Source organism: Pleurodeles waltl, chromosome 11 (assembly GCF_031143425.1).
Source record: "Pleurodeles waltl isolate 20211129_DDA chromosome 11, aPleWal1.hap1.20221129, whole genome shotgun sequence".
NCBI classification, from domain to species: Eukaryota; Metazoa; Chordata; class Amphibia; order Caudata; family Salamandridae; genus Pleurodeles; species Pleurodeles waltl.
The window spans coordinates 807,425,534-807,444,288 of record NC_090450.1 but is presented as its reverse complement, the minus strand read 5'-3'; the positions used below and the strand labels follow the sequence as shown (position 1 = coordinate 807,444,288).

The 18,755-nt window shown below is 44.2% G+C and overlaps 1 protein-coding gene across 2 annotated transcripts in view; it reads left to right on the top strand.

Moving 5' to 3' along the window:
* Positions 1-18,755, top strand: part of THOC5 (THO complex subunit 5) — a 224,071-nt gene that overhangs the window by 185,475 nt on the left and 19,841 nt on the right. For both annotated transcript variants that reach the window (XM_069214584.1, XM_069214583.1), the window contains exons 17-18: positions 14,841-14,928; positions 15,454-15,569. In XM_069214584.1, coding sequence (XP_069070685.1) covers positions 14,841-14,928; positions 15,454-15,569 — 204 coding nt within the window. The remainder of the gene's footprint in view (positions 1-14,840; positions 14,929-15,453; positions 15,570-18,755) is intronic.

Below are 18,755 nucleotides of genomic sequence, written 5' to 3'. Positions count from 1 at the left end.
AATAATAAGGCAAAGACTAACACTTTCTGTTCACGTTTTTGTTCACCATCAATACTCAACACTAGACCACTAGACATTCTTGTTTAAATAATTGTTATTTTGCATTTAATTAAAAGTAACGTTAAGAAAAAAGGAGTACCAAATAAAAAAGGAAAAGAGATGTTCATTTTATCATTGCCCTAAAGTATCTGAAAGTTGGGGTGTTGTACCTTTTTGAACATCTCAAACTGTTTTCTCTGCCACAGAACTTGATGTTGTTTCAACTATTCCATTACCGCTGCAGATCGGTTTAATTTTTTTACATTGGAGAACTGGGGAAACACTTTGAGCAATATGTAAGAAAATTATTGGAACATTTGACACCACCTCAGAGCAGAGTTATCTGGAGAGGCAGGGACCAACTTGGGTGAAAATGACTTGTTTGAGGGGTGTATGGAAAATACGGCATTTAAATTCTGCTACTCATGCAATTGCAAGTTTCTGAGGTCTGTAACCTGTGTCTTCCCAGGGATCACAACAAAGCTGACTGTTTGGTGTGCAGTGCTTTCCATTGCAATTTGGCTGGAGGGACCATAGTTGGGCTCATTATGCCGAGATACAGTGCTAGAACTCTAGCAAGACACCTTTAGGTTTAGTGACTAAAGACCTCAATAGTTGTGACTCAAGGATTTTAGGGGTCTTCAAGCACTGCGGAAGCCTGTGAAAAGTGAGTCCAATTTCTGTGTCTTGCTAAGACTCTGAAGAACAAGTATTTCCAGTGGCCTAAAAAACCTACAAGGAGGACAAAGACGACAATAATGTTTGCTGGAAAAGACCCTGCAGACTGAGAAAAACATTGACGCTCTCAAAAGGACACTCCCCAGTCACATTCACAGGATCTTCTCTCTGAGGATGAACCCTGAAATAAGCCACTCCTCCACACCAAGAAACGGCCCTGAAAACGCCATACTTTGCTTAACACACCAGGGCCGAAATATCTTCTACAGTCGGCTCTGCCAATGGTTGTCAAGACTGTTTGATGTTGAAAGGCCCCTTCAGCAACCGAGGAAGCTGGAAGTGGAAACATTGAACCCAGTAATTGAAATTCTTCACATGTGGTCAGCAACAAACCGACTTCAAAGCAGAAGAAGATTTCAATCCCGAGCATACATCCAGAATGGGACACCCCCCCACTTTCTGCACAGACAGATCAGAAAAAAAGAAAACTCACTTTTGAGGAAGAAATATCTGAAAAATTATGGGCTTCCCACTTCCACAGAAACTTAAGAAATACCATCCCATGTAATTCTTGACCACATGCCTCAACATTGCACTCAATGCATTCTGATTCCGAGCTAGAATCCACATTAGACCTAATGATGGATTTTCAGTAATCCTCTTCCCTTGAGTCATTCCCATTTAAGTCTTTCCTATCTGATTGTACGTCTGCTTGTACCGCAGTGATAGCAAGAATGTGCTAATCATAACGTTCAGCTGCATGTAGTGGAGGAACATGTTGACTTCCTAATAAAGACATTGGGCCTGAATTTGAGTTTGAGGTAAGCCAGTTCGAGCAGTGGAGGACTTTACCTCCTTCATCCCAAGAGCCACCAGTTGCCAGATTTTTAGTTATCCGCCAGCCCTATGACCAACTCTGTATGTTGACAGGATTCGCCTTCACTGTGGTTCTTGTGAGCATCGGAACTGTTTGAGCTTCACCGTCAAACATGACTGTTGGCTGTAATACTTTTCCTCTGTTTTTTATTTTTCAAAGCCAACTTCAAGAGTGGGAGCTTGCTTTAAAAAAACTTTGAAAAAACGAATGCGCCAACACCACAGGAGAGTTGTGTGGAGGTCACTTTTTTCTCTTTTTATTGTCCCTCACGGTCAAGATGTTCCGGGCAGTGACCCATCCATTGTTTAAAAAAAAAAAAAAGACTGCAGTTTTTTTTGTGTTTTTTTTTAACGTGGTAAAGTCTTCCACTGCTCGAACTGGCTTAACTCAAATTCAGGCCACCCACTTCTCCCCACAAGGTGACCTGAAGTCCAAGGCAGGAGCTTCAAAGGAGCCCATCACCCTTGGCATGCTGATCTGGCCTTTCTCAGAGGAAGATGCCAACCTGTGCCCCACGTCCCACCTGGCACTTGGACAGGTGGGAAAATTAGCTGTGCAGTAGGCATGTCACACTTTCAGACTGGGAGCACCCCTAGGGTGAAAAGCCTGAAGTGGACACAACTTCAGAAATTCCCCCATCGTGTGTGTGATGGAATGTAGGAGCTCTGTACAGGGTGATGCACACTCCCCACAGGAAGTGGTCATCTAGGGGGTGTAGTAACCCCATGGGTAAGTAGCCCATTAGCTACAACCCTTCATTTCTCTTAACACCCCCTAAATTGAGTATTTAGGGGACCCCCAGATACCAAGATCCTCAGATTTCGCTGGACACAAAAGGAGTGGACAAGAAGCCTGTTGAAACCGAGCAGCACGACTGACTGTTGCACCCGACACTCGAGGAGCAACTGACCTGCCCTACTGCTGCATCCTCCAAGAAACTGGGAGAGCTGCCAGTGCTTCACAGATCGCTAAGAAGAACTCCCTTTTTGTAGAGGAGATGCTCCCCTGCATCTGCAGCCTCCCAAAAAAGACCTGTGAGGACCCAGACCGCCAAAAACCTGATGCAGACATCACCATTGCACCCAAACACCCGAGCCACATAGCCTGAGCTGAAGAGGGCCAGTGGTGTCAGCGTGGTCCACAGGCCCTCCCGAGATGAAGCCCACCCCACGCTTGCCCTCTGTGGCCTTCCCTACCGCATCTGCTGCCTGATACTGCAGCCACACCCCCCTTTCACAGCGACGTCCTCAGGTGATGGAGACCTGACGGTTCACTGCACCTCTGCACCCGGGTGCCACGGACTGAGGGGCACCTGTGGTCCTCTCCTCCTATGTCCCCAGGCTCGTGAGACCCAAGCCATCTGTTGGTTCGGTTCCGACTAGCCTTCCCAGTCCACGCCTGCAGCATGTTACTGTGGGCCCCCTGCACTGCGACTGCCTCCGATAACAGTAAACCCGACAGTCCAAACCACCTCTGCACCCATACGTCCCAGGCTGGGGAGAACAGAACCACTAGTGTCCCTACGTCCCTGAGCATTGCCAGAACTGAACCCCTTCAGTTGTTCACTCGGTTTGGACCCCAAGTCCATGCCTGCAGCGGTTTCTGGAGGGCCCCTGCACCATGACTGCCTCTGGTGATTATAAACCCGATGGTCCAAACCACCTCTGCACCCGGCTATCCCAGGTCGATGAGAACAGGCCACTGGTGTCCCTCCATCCCCGAGCATTGTAAGAACTGAATTCAATCAGTGGTTCAGCCCTACAGCAACTTTGTGACCGGACCGATCCCCATAGACTTTCACAGGGCCCCTGTGCCATTTGAGGTGTCTTGTTTGTGTGGCCTTGGATCACACCCCATACTTACCCCAAGTGCAGGAGATTGGTCCCATAAGCTGCTGTACTCTACCGTATGCAGTGCTTTTTCTTCCTTCATAGGAAAACATTACCACATCTGAAAAATGCACTGTCGACTTTTGAAAACTCTAAAAATTCATTACTCAAAAAGTACACACCTGACTGGTGATGTTGGAATCAAAGTTTATATACGAGTATGTGTTATTTTTATAAACTGGTGTGGGATTTCTTTCTTGTGTGTCTCACTTACTTGCATGAGTGTGTGCCTTGCATCCTTAGTGATCCTCTGATATACCTAACTGCTCGGAAACACTACCCAAGAAGAGAGCATTTGGGATGTAATTTGTGCCTCTGTGATACCTCAAGGGATTGCTTGGACTCCTTTCACAGTGTACCTCATTTTGGTGCACAATATAAAGAACCAGTTTCCTAAAGACCCCTACCCCGTTGGGCCTTCAGAGGAAGGTTTACGCCGACTGAGTAAATTTACTCTGTGTGCGTAAACCTTCCTGTCTGTCCACCTCTAAAGAATAAAGATCTGGACATGGAAAATGACGTTTTGGTCCTCAAGTAACAACAACAAAGAACTGTATTTTAGAGATAATAGTCAAAGCAGACTCTATGTCCAGGGCATCCAGGACAGAGTAACACAAGGTAGAGGTAGTGATAACAAAATTGTCTCATTCTCCCTGACTACCCAAGTCTTCTCATGGGGAAAACTGGGGTATACCTTTCTTACTTGGAGGAAATAACCTCAGCTCAGGGTTTTGTCCACCATCTTTCATGGGTATTGCTTGGAACTTTGCACCATATCTCATTATGAACTATCCCATCCTCACAAAATACAAAAGGACCATATGATTCTTTTTATTAGCAGCAAAGGTGCAGACATGTTTACAAAAATGGTAAGTGTAATAATGCCCATACGTTAGTTAGGACAAGGAGTGTACTCTCCATACTTCCTAATCAATGAAAAGGACAAGACATAAAGAATAATTATGGACTTGAGACTGCTCAATCGTTAAATCATTTCTAACCACTGCAAAATCCTCCCCTTGCAGGATTTCATCATGGTAAACTACACAACTTGTGATTTGTGCCTTCCTATGCCCATCCATCAGGGACATAAACAGTTATCAAAGGTTTTTGGTCAGTGGAGTTCATTACCAATTCAAAGTCCTGCTTTTGAGAGTATCAGCTTGTGTTGCTGTACTTTAAACTAGGAGGAAATGATGCCACAGAATGCAGCACTCTTAGTCTGAGTAATGAATTTATTGAGGCACTTCCCTGATATCAAATAAAAGCATACAAAATGTGAACATAAGCATTTAACTTGAATGCAAGTAAACATGTGTATATGCCAAAATACTTGCAGCATTTAAACAATGATAGGCAGAAAATGTGCAATACATCAACAATGAATATATGCTGTGGAAAAAAAGAAATATATATATTCAAGCTAAATAAGAATTAAAATGCATCACCATAGGGGTTGAATCCATCATCCTTGCCAGCTTCAAGCTGAGTAACCCTGAGCGGCTGAGGCAGGAGGCAGTCCCCAAAATTTGATTTTTCCCTGAACAGTGCGCATCTACTTTCAGGCGAGCTCCTTTCTCAGTGCCAAGTTTCCCCTGCTATTATACCTTAAACCAATTCAAGAGGAAGATTCTAGCAACCCTCCTCACTTCGGTTGTGAAATTCAAGTGCTCATTGTACTCGTTCTGGGTCGAAAAACATGCAGAGGAACAGGCCCTGTCCCAATGTGCATTTCAGAGACAGAGCTGTACTTTTCCTTGATGAAAAGATTCCTAGCCTAAGGCTCTCTTATGTCTACTTTCCACATCCCCCAGGTTTTGTTCCAGCATGGTCTAACCCTGTTCTGGTGAGAAAAGCATGCTCTTTGTGAAAAACAAGCTTGGTGTGGAAAAAAAACCTGCGCCGCCGCTGTGACGGCACCTGAAGCTAAGCACAAACTGGAGTCAGTGGTCAAGATGAAGTCGGTGGTCAAATACACATAGCATTACACCGCTTCAGTAGCGTTTATGAAGTTTGCTGTGTTGAAAGTGTACTTGCAGCACAGTCTCATTCCTGTATTCCCATACTTAGACAATTGGCGGAAAAGGGTCAAGTCAGGCGTAATGCTTTGCTCACAATCGGGAAGTTAGTTATGATCTACATAAATAAGGTCTTCACAATTATTGCCAAAAAGTCACACTTGAGTCCACAGCAAATAAAAGATTTTCAGAAAGCTACAATTGGTGCAGTCACAGTGAAGGCTTATCCCATCAATGAGCCGGGGATGGCATTTCTAAAGCTGCTCTCTTTACCAGACATCATGTCCTCCAACGGTAAGAATAATAATGGAACTGCTCTGGTCCAAATTCAAGATTATGCATGTGTCCCTTGTAGTAATATCTACCCAGACAATGATCACAAGCGACACGTAAGCGGGAGGATCTAATGTTAACGGAGCTTAGTGTTCAGCACAAAAAAATACAATGGGGCCCAAAGAAACTTTCTCAATAGGCAGATGGGTTTTTGACCCACAACCACCAGTGATGTCAAACATATCCCAATCAGGTTATGGAGCACACTTAATCAGTCTAAATGTACAGGGTCGGTGGTCGTCACAACATCCTTCACATCAGTGTTTTGAAGCTAGTGGCAGATCAGTAAGCCTCTGTCGTTCACAGCCCTCTTAAAATCTACTTGACCCTTTTGCTGTGGCAAGTCAGAGTTTATCTGTAAGGGCTGATTTTAGGGCCAATTGGTCCATTGTGGTGTAAGAGCTCCAGCTGCCAAATAACAGGTGGTTTGCTCTTCAGGAGTGAATGAGCAACGAAGATGTCTTTAAATCTTATTTTTATCGTGTCACATTTGCTGTGTGCTCAGAGGTCAAATGTCAGCTTATGGCTTCGTACATAGTGCTGCTGTTTTTATCTTGGCGATTGGTTATTTTTCTCTCTCTGACTGCAGAATTCGAGTGTTCTGGAAAGTGACCTGTCTGACAGTAGTGCTTGGGTGCAGCGAGTGTGAAATTAAAGGATGTAGGAATTCGCATGTAAATGAACTGTGCAACTATTTTCAGAATATATCCGCAGTTTAAAAAAAAAAAAAAAAACACGTTTGATTTGTAATTCTGGAATGCTATGGAAACATTTTTTTTAATAGGATCTAACAATGCGAAACACTTAACTTGACGATGTGCAAATGATGAATGTTAGATGAAACCCGATTTCCACGCATTATCGGCTGTAAGTTAAATAGTTTTATCAGTAAAACTGGATGTGAGTGAGAAGTTCTATGGCCATTTCAATGGCAAATGTGCTGTTTGTAAATAGCAGTATACTACCGCATAATGCTTCAGTAATATATGTATTAAAAATGAGTTTTTAAACGTGAACTGTGAATATATTTTTTTTCCTCAGTGATGACAATGCTCTTTGTGAACTAAGAGACAAGTGTGGGGTCATGTCTTTCCTTTAGGTGGGCAAGATTCTTTCTATACGTGGAGTAACATTTATTTAGTCTATTAAATAAAACAAAATATTTTTCCACAGACGCACATTTTAAAGGTGGTCTCATATTTGATAATGAAGAAAAAGGCGGCTCAGTGAAATAAAATATTTGCCCAGGATTACACTACTTGAGACCAGTTTAGGGGATCACGAGCATTACTGGTACAACATCTCTTTGGTGTAGATAGTGAGTTTGCTTCCTTGCTGGATAGAACAATATGAATGGGAAATCAACCCACACATTTACCACCAATGTTAAGGGAACCCAGCAATGGATCTGTTATCCAACAAAAATATGGGTACACTTTCAAAGAATCCATAATGATTTTTCTGATCACTATTCTAGGAGCTGGCGTTGGCAAGACTGCTGCATGGAATTCCATCCACACATTTACCAAACACTACTGAGTGCAGACATTCATGCCCGACATTAAGCAGTAGAAATGTTACTTAAAATATTGTACCACTCTTCTTTCAGTACTGCTTGCAAACCGGAGCTACAGATGTGTGTTTTCTGCATTTTAGATCATGCATACATGTGATCTACAGCTATAAATTCTGTAAACTGAAAACCTTTTTTTTACTATTAAAATAGGTTGGCCTCCTGTAGTACATTAGAGCCATGTGCACCCTTCCGCCCCCTTCCTTGAAGCAAGGCCTGTGGTCATGATCTACATATTTAAATGTTTATTTCCCGTACACAGCGTCCTCATGTTTCACCAGTACACACATTTACTTACCCTTATGGAAAAAAGCAATCTGAGGTACAGTCTGTGCCCTGGTGCATTTTGTGTTTTAGAGGAGGTACCTCCAGTCCCCATGAAACCGAAACTCCTTCTTTGAAGAAAAACATCTTATAACATTCCTGTCATGATCCACAGCCTATGCTCATGGGCACAAGGAGTGCTTCCTGAACTTCTTTGGTGCTAGTTTTCTTTTGCTGAGGAGGTCAGTGGTGTGCGCAGTGTGTGGGCTCTACTTGATGTGAAACTTTACAGATGCATCACTTGCCCTATGCAAAATACACAAGTGAAGTCAAGACAGACTACATATCCCAGAGCACCATGGTACACTCACGAGATTTGAAGTGGTGGTGGCTATCTTAGATTCATAAAGTATATCTTCCTCATGTTTCAGAGATTTGCAGTGGTATGTAGTGATATACTTAGGTACTGCATCCTTGTTTCCAAGGGATTGAAACTCGTCACACTTTCATTTGGAGTTATCAAATATTTACTGGATACAGACATATTCTGGGATGCCACTAGAAATCGATGATTTAGACATTGATTACCCCAGTCATCCTTTCCAAGAATTGTGAACTCTGTCCAATATTTAATTCTCAGAAGGAGCAGGATAAATCATCAACTTGTAGAGACGTTGTTTTTATTACTTTGAGTTACATCTGGTATTATTGTATTTCTAGTTGTGGGCAAATGAACGCTTAGTTCCAGAACGAAAAGCACAACAATATTGCTGAATTTGAGTTGCCAGGTTAGTGTAACCGGCAGAGTACTCAGCCGAATGCTAGAGAGGACTGTGTGTGGGTGTGTGTGTGTGTGTGTCTGAATCTATAGCACTATGCTGCAAACTGATTGTTCCAGGTAAATAATATTTTCCTTTATCTGCATTCAATTAAATAATGATTGCATTTGATTAATCAAAAAAAGAAGCAAAACAGTGAATGTACACACAAATCTAAAAAGTGTTAACAGGTAATAAAAAAAATAAGGAGAGACTGATAATCGGAACAAAAGGCATGCTCGTGTTTATTTTACTGATTATTTTCACATACACCAGCTGTTATTTTTACATCTATTATAGCCCTATGCATTTACATATACTTTATCATTCACCAAGGTTTCTTCGCTGTGCCTGCCTTTGGTTTTTCCTCCATCACTGTTCGCCTTTAACCGCATAACCACTGGCATCTTATTGTCCTTTTAATTTTATATTGTACGTAACTAGACTTCCCTTTGCAGATGCTCCCCCTCTTGAACTACCGGATGCTGGTTTTCAGCACTGACAGTGCACGGAAGCCTTTTATCCAGGCTCCAGTGCTCCTTCCCCTAAAAAACAAAATACTCAATTCTAACAGTTTTTGTTGTTAAGGGTGAGAATGTTTCTCTGCATGGCTTGCTGTTTTGTCTCTCCCTGATTACTGCTTTAGGAAGACTGATAACAGACAAACACTGTTAATAGAGTTTTACTTCATCCAGTTTGCAGAGCCATATTTGAATGAACACCAGGACATTAGTGGCAAATGGCCTCATCCAGCTGGTTGAAGCCCAGTAGCCCTGGTCTACTCTTTGTATCACCAGGCTGGTTGTGACATATATTCACCTTAGAAATCGGTGCAGCAGTAGGGTGTAGCAGGATTGTTGAATTTATACGGGATCAAAATAATCTGTCACAGAAGGAGGAAGAATATCTTATACATCAGTGTGAGGTCACCCTGGAAAACCAACTTATTTTGGATGCTCCTGGACAGTCCCTTGTAAGTTAAAAGTCTAAAATGTGGTAGCCCACCAAAATGTTCAGCTTGGCTTCAGCCATATGTTCCGGTAGGACTAAGTCAGGATTCTTAAGATATAGCACACGTAAGGCTGATACAAAGCAGGTGCCACCACCGGTACAGTGCTGAGCATGGTTCAAACTAGTGATGGTAACATTGTCACGTAGGCTCTCATTATTCTAATGAGACTACTGGATTTGAGCGACAGAATCGCCTGCAGTGTGGAAGACTGAGTCTTAACCCATTGCAGGTGACACCTGTCGCCCTAATCTGGGTTTTGCTCTGGCTAACTAGAAGTGCCTCATCTCTACCAAAAAGCAGGGATGATTGGGCAGCCGAGCGCATGACACATTTGACTCCTCAAGGAAATCGTGGTTACTCGGATCTCATCCGTTTCTCTCAGTTACAGTAGTCTCACATATACATTGACAGACAGAGGCGGTATATGTTTCAATAAGGTTTTAATGAAGCAACTGCATCTTAGACCAGTGGTTCCCAACCTGTGGTCCGGTGACCCCTGGGGATCCGCAAAACCACGTTAGGGGGTCCGTGACTGCTTAGAAAATTAAATAATATAAATAGTTTAGGTTCCCCGCTTTAGGTAACGACATAGTGGGGGTCCCCGGATTCCAATCGTGATTCAGTGGGGGTCCCAGGGTTCCAGTAATGATAAAGTGGGGGTCAACATTAGTCAAAAGGTTGGGAACCACTAGATAATAAAGTATGGACTGCAATAACCAGGACGATAAAGCTTGGCAGGATTAAAATTGTGACCAGGGCAGTAAGGCATAGAAATAACGCTACCGTATTGCCACTAGAGTCAAGTAGACTAATTTCTACCTAGACTATACTAGAGCACAGCATGTTAAGCTGTAGTTCTGCTTTTCAGGTTCCCCCAGGAAGACATCATTCCCCATACCTGAGCAAAGGCCTGAAGTCTGCATAAGCAGCTGTAGCGAAGCGTTCAGCAATCAGCATACACTTGTGGTCCTCTGGCTGGAATCTCCCTCTAACGTGTATGGGACAAGGAAGTGTTTTTATAATAAAACAACTGATGTTCTGAGAAAATTTCCCTACACAAGGATGTACGAGGCTGGACTGGCTTGTAGTGAGTACCAAGGGGTACTTGCACCTTGCACCAGGCCCAGTTATCCCTTATTAGTGTATAGGGTGTCTAGCAGCATAGGCTGATAGATAATGGTAGCTTAGCAGAGCAGCTTAGGCTGAACTAGGAGAGGAGTGAAGCTCCTACAGTACCACTAGTGTCACTTGCACAATATCATAAGAAAACACAATACACAGTTATACTAAAAATAAAGGTACTTTATTTTTATGACAATATGCCAAAGTATCTCAGAGTGTACCCTCAGTGAGAGGATAGGAAATATACACAAGATATATGTACACAATACCAAAATATGCAGTAATAGTATTAGAAAACGGTGCAAACAATGTATAGTTACAATAGGATGCAATGGGGACACATAGGGATAGGGGCAACACAAACCATATACTCCAAAAGTAGAATGCGAACCACGAATGGACCCCAAACCTATGTGACCTTGTAGATGGTCGCTGGGACTATTAGAAAATAGTGAGGGTTAGAAAAATAGCCCACCCCAAGACCCTGAAAAGTGAGTGCAAAGTGCACTAAAGTTCCCCAAAGGACATAGAAGTCGTGATAGGGGAATTCTGCAGGAAATACACAAACCAGCAATGCAACAACAATGGATTTCCAGTTGAGGGTACCTGTGGAACAAGGGGACCAAGTCCAAAAGTCACAAGTAAGTCGGAGATGGGCAGATGCCCAGGAAATGCCAGCTGTGGGTGCAAAGAAGCTGCTACTGGACAGTAGAAGCTTAGGTTTCTGCAGGAACGACAAGGGCTAGAGACTTCCCCTTTGGAGGACGGATCCCTCACGCCGTGGAGAGTCGTGCAGAAGTGTTTTCCCGCCGAAAGACCGCCAACAAGCCTTGCTAGCTGCAAATTGTGCAGTAAGGATTTTTGGATGCTGCTGTGGCCCAGGAGGGACCAGGATGTCGCAAATTGCGTCAGGAGACAGAGGGGACGTTGAGCAAGACAAGGAGCCCTCTCAGCAGCAGGTAGCACCCGGAGAAGTGCCAGAAACAGGCACTACGAGGATGCGTGAAACGGTGCTCACCCGAAGTCGCACAAAGGAGTCCCACGTCGCCGGAGACCAACTTAGAAAGTCGTGCAATGCAGGTTAGAGTGCCGTGGACCCAGGCTTGACTGTGCACAAAGGATTTCCGCCGGAAGTGCACAGAGGCCGGAGTAGCTGCAAAAGTCGCGGTTCCCAGCAGTGCAGTCTGGCGTGGGGAGGCAAGGACTTACCTCCACCAAACTTGGACTGAAGAGTCACTGGACTGTGGGGGTCACTTGGACACAGTTGCTGGATTCGAGGTACCTTGCTCGTCGTGCTGAGAGGAGACCCAAGGGACCGGTAATGCAGCTTTTTGGTGCCTGCGGTTGCAGGGGGACGATTCCGTCGACCCACGGGAGATTTCTTCGGAGCTTCTAGTGCAGAGAGGAGGCAGACTACCCCCACAGCATGCACCACCAGGAAAACAGTTGAGAAGGCGGCAGGATCAGCGTTAGAGTTGCAGTAGTCGTCTTTGCTACTATGTTGCAGTTTTGCAGGCTTCCAGCGCGGTCAGCAGTCGATTCCTTGGCAGAAGGTGAAGAGAGAGATGCAGAGGAACTCGGATGAGCTCTTGCATTCGTTATCTAAAGTTTCCCCAGAGACAGAGACCCTAAATAGCCAGAAAAGAGGGTTTGGCTACCTAGGAGAGAGGATAGGCTAGCAACACCTGAAGGAGCCTATCAGAAGGAGTCTCTGACGTCACCTGGTGGCACTGGCCACTCAGAGCAGTCCAGTGTGCCAGCAGCACCTCTGTTTCCAAGATGGCAGAGGTCTGGAGCACACTGGAGGAGCTCTGGGCACCTCCCAGGGGGGGTGCAGGTCAGGGGAGTGGTCACTCCCCTTTCCTTTGTCCAGTTTCGCGCCAGAGCAGGGCTAAGGGGTCCCTGAACCGGTGTAGACTGGCTTATGCATAAATGGGCACCAAATGTGCCCATGAAAGCATTTCCAGAGGCTGGGGGAGGCTACTCCTCCCCTGCCTTCACACCATTTTCCAAAGGGAGAGGGTGTAACACCCTCTCTCAGAGGAAGTCCTTTGTTCTGCCATCCTGGGACAAGCCTGGCTGGACCCCAGGGGGGCAGAAACCTGTCTGAGGGGTTGGCAGCAGCAGCAGCTGCAGTGAAACCCCTGACCACTGGGATCATGGGATTGTGCCAACTATGCCAGGATGCCATAGAGGGGGCACTTCCATGATCATAGACATGTTACATGGCCATATTCGGAGTTACCATTGTGAAGCTACACATAGGTAGTGACCTATGTGTAGTGCACGCGTGTAATGGTGTCCCCGCACTCACAAAGTCCAGGGAATTTGCCTGAACAATGTGGGGGCACCTTGGCTAGTGCCAGGGTGCCCTCACACTAAGTAACTTTGCACCTAACCTTTACCAGGTAAAGGTTAGACATATAGGTGACTTATAAGTTACTTAAGTGCAGTGGTAAATGGCTGTGAAATAACGTGGACATCATTTCACTCAGGCTGCAGTGGCAGGCCTGTGTAAGAATTGTCAGAGCTCCCTATGGGTGGCAAAAGAAATGCTGCAGCCCATAGGGATCTCCTGGAACCCCAATACCCTGGGTACCTCAGTACCATATACTAGGGAATTATAAGGGTGTTCCATTAAGCCAATGTAAATTGGTAAAATTGGTCACTAGCCTGTTAGTGACAATTTGAAAGAAATGAGAGAGCATAACCACTGAGGTTCTGGTTAGCAGAGCCTCAGTGAGACAGTTAGGCACCCCACAGGGAACACATACATATAGGCCACAACCTTATGAGCACTGGGGTCCTGACTAGCAGGGTCCCAGTGACACATAACAGACATACTGAAAACATAGGGTTTTCACTATGAGCACTGGGCCCTGGCTAGTAGGATCCCAGTGAGACAGTGAAAACACCCTGACATACACTCACAAACAGGCCAAAAGTGGGGGTAACAAGGCTAGAAAGAGGCTACTTTCTCACAAAGGATATGTGTGTTTCTATGAATACCAGAGGCAAAACGTTTACAACGTTCACCGGCAACCTATCATACTGTAGCCTTGAGAGAAGCACAGAGTGCTTGTTTAAGAACACATATCTGGCCTAAGCAAAGAATAGCCAGATAGAAACTTCAAGCTCATATTCAGCAATATTCAGGACTGTTCATATTTTTGGTGGCAACTGTGGTGTTCTGATGCATAGAGATCAAACATTTCCGTCAGCACACCCTCTGGGCATGGAGAAAGATTTATCATGTCTGTATGAGAAGCTATAGGGTTATCTTGTGAGGCACAGGGCACCCCTGGAAGCATGCTGTGGATTAAGATGGATGGAAAGGTATAAAGTGTCTTGTGCCTAATGCTTCAAATACGAGTATCCTTTAGGATGACCTTGGTGATGAGAAAGGTCTGTCTTTGAATGATGAGAGACCAGGACATCCTCTGTGGCACCCTTTAATACATGGTGTATGTTCTGATAGATGTGGAAATGTGCAGTCTGTGGTGTCTAGTGGTTAGAGTGATGTGCACCCTCTGAGAATGGTCTTGGCAAGGGGAAAGTAAATTATGTTTAGATGTCAAGAGGTTGGGAGCACCATCTGAGGCATACAGAATACTCTGAGACATGTTGTTGATTCTGATAGTTGCGATGTGGCAGCCACTGGATGCCCAGTAGTTTGAATGGGGACATCTCTATGGTCTGGATATATAGATGGGTCTCTTATATTTGGATGACAAGAGACGTGTGCCCACTGAGGCAGACTGTAGCTTCTGATGGATTGGATTATAAATGGTGCTGGCTTGGTCAAGAACTTGATTGCATCATCTTGAAATACACAGAATGGATTCAATTGATCTAAACAATGCAGACCTATCAGCCCACCCTGTTGTTGCACAGAGGACTTATAACCTGAATAGAAAGTGTAGAAAAACTGATTAGATTCACTTCTAATTGTTTGTTCTAGGGTTTCGTGGTTGCCCGGGAGGTATGTCATCCTTCTCCCTCCAAAGGGACAGTGAATGCTCAACAGATGTTTTGGGATAGGGATTTGTTTGCTCCTTGTAGGTTCAAACATGTTTTGCTAAATGTGATGACTCGATAGGTCCAGTGGTAGAATGCTTAATACAAATTCATAAAGGAAATCTGAATGTTTAGCTCAGTTTGCTCTAATTACTTGTGCATATTTATTTTTATTTAATCTCTTTTGTCCTTTCCTGCAGGAGTTGCCGTTCACAAAGCCGGTGATGGAAGCTGGTTTGGCAGAGGCTACTCACATGTACTATTCCCTGCTGATTGAGAGAGCAACAGGTATCAGTGGATGGAAATGGCTGCCTTTAGATGCATGCTGCTTTCTGTGGTGAGATTGTGAAATGACATAAAGGTCCCCACCTATGTAAAAGCCTGATTGGAGCATTTCCGTCTCACACTCAAACACTCTTACCCATCCACAAATAGAGAAGAGGGTTTGGGGAACTATATTCAGCCGACCTCATTGTTGACCAGTCCCAATTGAGAATTTTATATGTATAGAGCTATGATTTCCCATCGCTGCTACCCATTGATTCCTGACTTTTCATGTATTGGCTGACATCCACTGATCAATTGAGGCAATACCATGCAGTGGCAGTATTGTGGGATGCAGCTGGTTTTAAATGGCATAGAATTATAGCTGCAACAGAAGGGAGTGTAATAAGAATTTGTAAGAATATGAACAACTATTTGCACTTTTGAGTTGATCTGCCAACATCTCAAGCACTAGAATGTCAGTGTATAATCCTGCTGGGCATTGTTTGATTTGGTGTGCTCATCCTGTTCTTTTACTGTCTTTCACAGCAAAGCTCCATGGTGTAGTGGTGTTGAACCCAGGCTATTCAGCCACGCCACCCATCTTTAGCCTGTGCCTGAGCTGGAAAGGGGAGCGGAATGCGAGCAATGATGACAACATAAGGGTAAGACCCAAAGGTGGGAATGCTGAACGAAGGCATGGCCTCATGGAAGCCCTATTATATTGTTCTTTTTGCATCAGTCCCTACCACTGCCTACAACTAAGGTACCTTAATTAACTTGAAGTTACGTGATGATAGAATCAAATTGCAGTTTGACAGCCAAGGATAAACACTACCTTCCTGTTGTCGGGCCCCTACATTTATATTTAGTTTATCTGGCATATTATGTTACTGGTCTAATTTATTGAGTTAAAAAAGCCAAACAATGGTAGATTGCCATGCTCCATGAGAGAGGCTATCATCATCATGGTATTCAAAACCAAGAAGAACCCCCTGGAGCCAACCTCATGCAGACACAGTTCAATGACGAATAATGATGTTAAACTTCTTTGTACAGTGGTGGCTGTAAGAAATGCCTTCTTTTTGCATGATCACACCCATACCCCCAAGTATTTGGACTGTGGTGCTGCTGGTATCTTCATCTCTGTAGTGCCCGGGCCCCAGGGCATGTGCTCCGACCCCCCTCTGACCTGATTGGCTTGTTTTTTTGATAAACAATTTTTATTATTTTCATAAGGAAAGGGGGAATGGGAAAAAAGTGCAAAGCAAAAGACACATGTATCTTATGAAGTTCCATTATCATCTCAATAGCCATAGTCGCAGTCGACAACAATATTGGTAGTGAGACTGGCAGTAGTTCTAATAACAGTTTGTCTCATTACAACAGTATTAGCTGTGTGGTCTTCCTGGATTATGTCAGTAGTTCTAGCCATTGTCCCCATATCTTCTCAAATTTTTGTGGCACCCCTCTAGATTCAAATACCAATTTCTCCTGGTTTGCACACCAGTCCACCCCTTTTCTCCATTTCCGGAGTGATGGGCCTTCGGGGGAGTTCCAGGCAGTGGCAATATCTTTTTTTGGCGACCAACAGCGCCGTGGCCGTTAGGACGCGCTTTGCACGCGCTCCTCCCATTTCTTCCATCACTCCCATTAGGATTCATTTCGCTGATTTTTGTAATTCTGGTCTCAGGGCCTTTTCCAGTTCCCGGACCACCCCATTCCAATATTTCTGTATTATTTGGCAGGTCCATACCATGTGGAAGAAATCTGCTGGGTCACTTGAGCATCTTGGACATTTGGCAGAGGGGCGGGTTCCCATTCTGTATAGTCTGGACGGCACCAGGTACACTCCGTATAGATAGTAGAATTGTATCACGCGGAGCCTAGCCGACACCGCCAGTGTTTTTGGGTGCCATCAGGGCCTCCCTCCATTCCGTTTCATCTAGAGCACCAACCCAGGACTCCTGTTTGGTCTTAATTAGATTTAAGTTATCGGGGGCATTGTTAATTAGTGCTTTATAAATTTGAGAAATGCCCTTCCCCTCTAGATTTCCCATGAGCAATTTGGCTTCGAGTGGATTAAATTCCGGTATGGGGTTTGTGGTGGGCAAGTGGGCCTTTAGGGCGTGTCTTAGTTGGAGGTATCTAAAGAATTGTGTCTGATTTAGTTGAAATTCTTTCTGCAGGTCTTGAAATGTTTTCATGGTTCTTCCCTTCCATATGTCACCCACCAGGGAAATGCCTATTAGGTCCCAGTCTGCAAAACCTTCCAGCGCAGATGAAGCATTTAGCCATTTCCCTCTCCATAACGGGGTCTGAAGGGTGACAGCGGCACTCCAGTGAGTGTACCGCAGTGCGGCGCGCCATGCCAAGAATACCACCTTGGTTACTTCTTCCATATCACAGGGAAGTGGTGATCTGTATAGTATGTCAAGGATATGTGGGAAACCCAGGATTGCCAGTTCCGTCCGATAGGCCTGGTCATCCCATCCTCCAGTGAACCAATCATGGATCACAATTAGTTGGGTGGCTAAGTAATATAAATATGGGTCTAAGGCACCCAGGCCCCTGTCATATACCCCTTTTCGGCAGTGTGCATACAAAGCGCTTCGCTCACATCCTCAGCGAAGGACCCAATTGGACCCATTGAAGCACACCATATATTGCACATATTAAGTATTGGGTAATGTCTATTGCGAAATATATTGTAGAGCTAACTGGGACATTTAAAAGTGAAAAATCATTTACTTAAATCGAAATATTCAATTATAACAAAGTAAAAATGTTCTTTGCAAAAAAAAAGTATTCAAAGAGAGGTATCAGCATTACAGTACTCAAATTGTTGTAGATCCGATACAATTGCTGGATCATATTTTCAAGCAATTGTTAAATTGGCTAAGCATACCCCATTTCAGTGCAGTGGCGCTGTTGGATGGAAAGCCGCTGAGGATGTGAGCGAATCGCTTTGTATGCACACTATGTTGTACCCCCTTTTTTCAAATTTGCTGGCTCTCGTGTATTTCAAAACAGAACTTTGCATTGTATTGAAACATGCAAGTGTATAGTTGTGGTGTCTTAATAATAAACTATAGTGCTGTACCAAGTTTGCATGACTAACGGGAAGCAGAGGTGAACGCAGTGTTGCAGAAAGAGAAGTAACGGATTTTACTGCATCCTACCAAGCATGCTGAATGAAAAGTCCAAGCAGAGTATTGTGGAGTTTAGTACAGAGCATTCTTTTAATGCACGTTTAAAACCCAGCTTTTCTCAATTGGGAAGTAACATTTGTAATCAATGATGATGCCCTATAACATTGAACATAATTTATCAGTTCCTAAAAAGTATTTCACACTAACACTTTCTCAGCTGTACTTCTCATCTTAGTAATTAAAAAAAAAAAAAAAAAAAGCTCAATGGAGTCAGCCGTAGCGAATAGGAGGTGGAAAGATATACCACCTCAGTCGCGTCGGGAAGCAGCGAATGGGCATTGATTAAGTTCAGTCAATCTCTGCTTGGTCCCTGCGTCACAGAAAGGGATGTTTGGCCTGCGCTGGCCAATTAGGAGTCTGCAAAGAAAAGTGACACAAACCAAAAAATGGTAAGAAGTGGGCAGGCTCCAAGACCTTTATGTAAACAATAGCATCTAGCAAGTGAGAGTGCATGCTTATGGAAAGTAAGATCCTTGAACAGGTAAGTACAAAAGAAAGTAGTTTGTTGTAATAGAAAGAGTCCATGTTCACCAGGGCTCACTCATGGGAGATCTTCAACTGACCGCTAAGCCAGCGGTAACAAACTCCCAAAAGCAAGTGGCATGAATGTGTAACTACCATTAAAAGAAGACACATCCA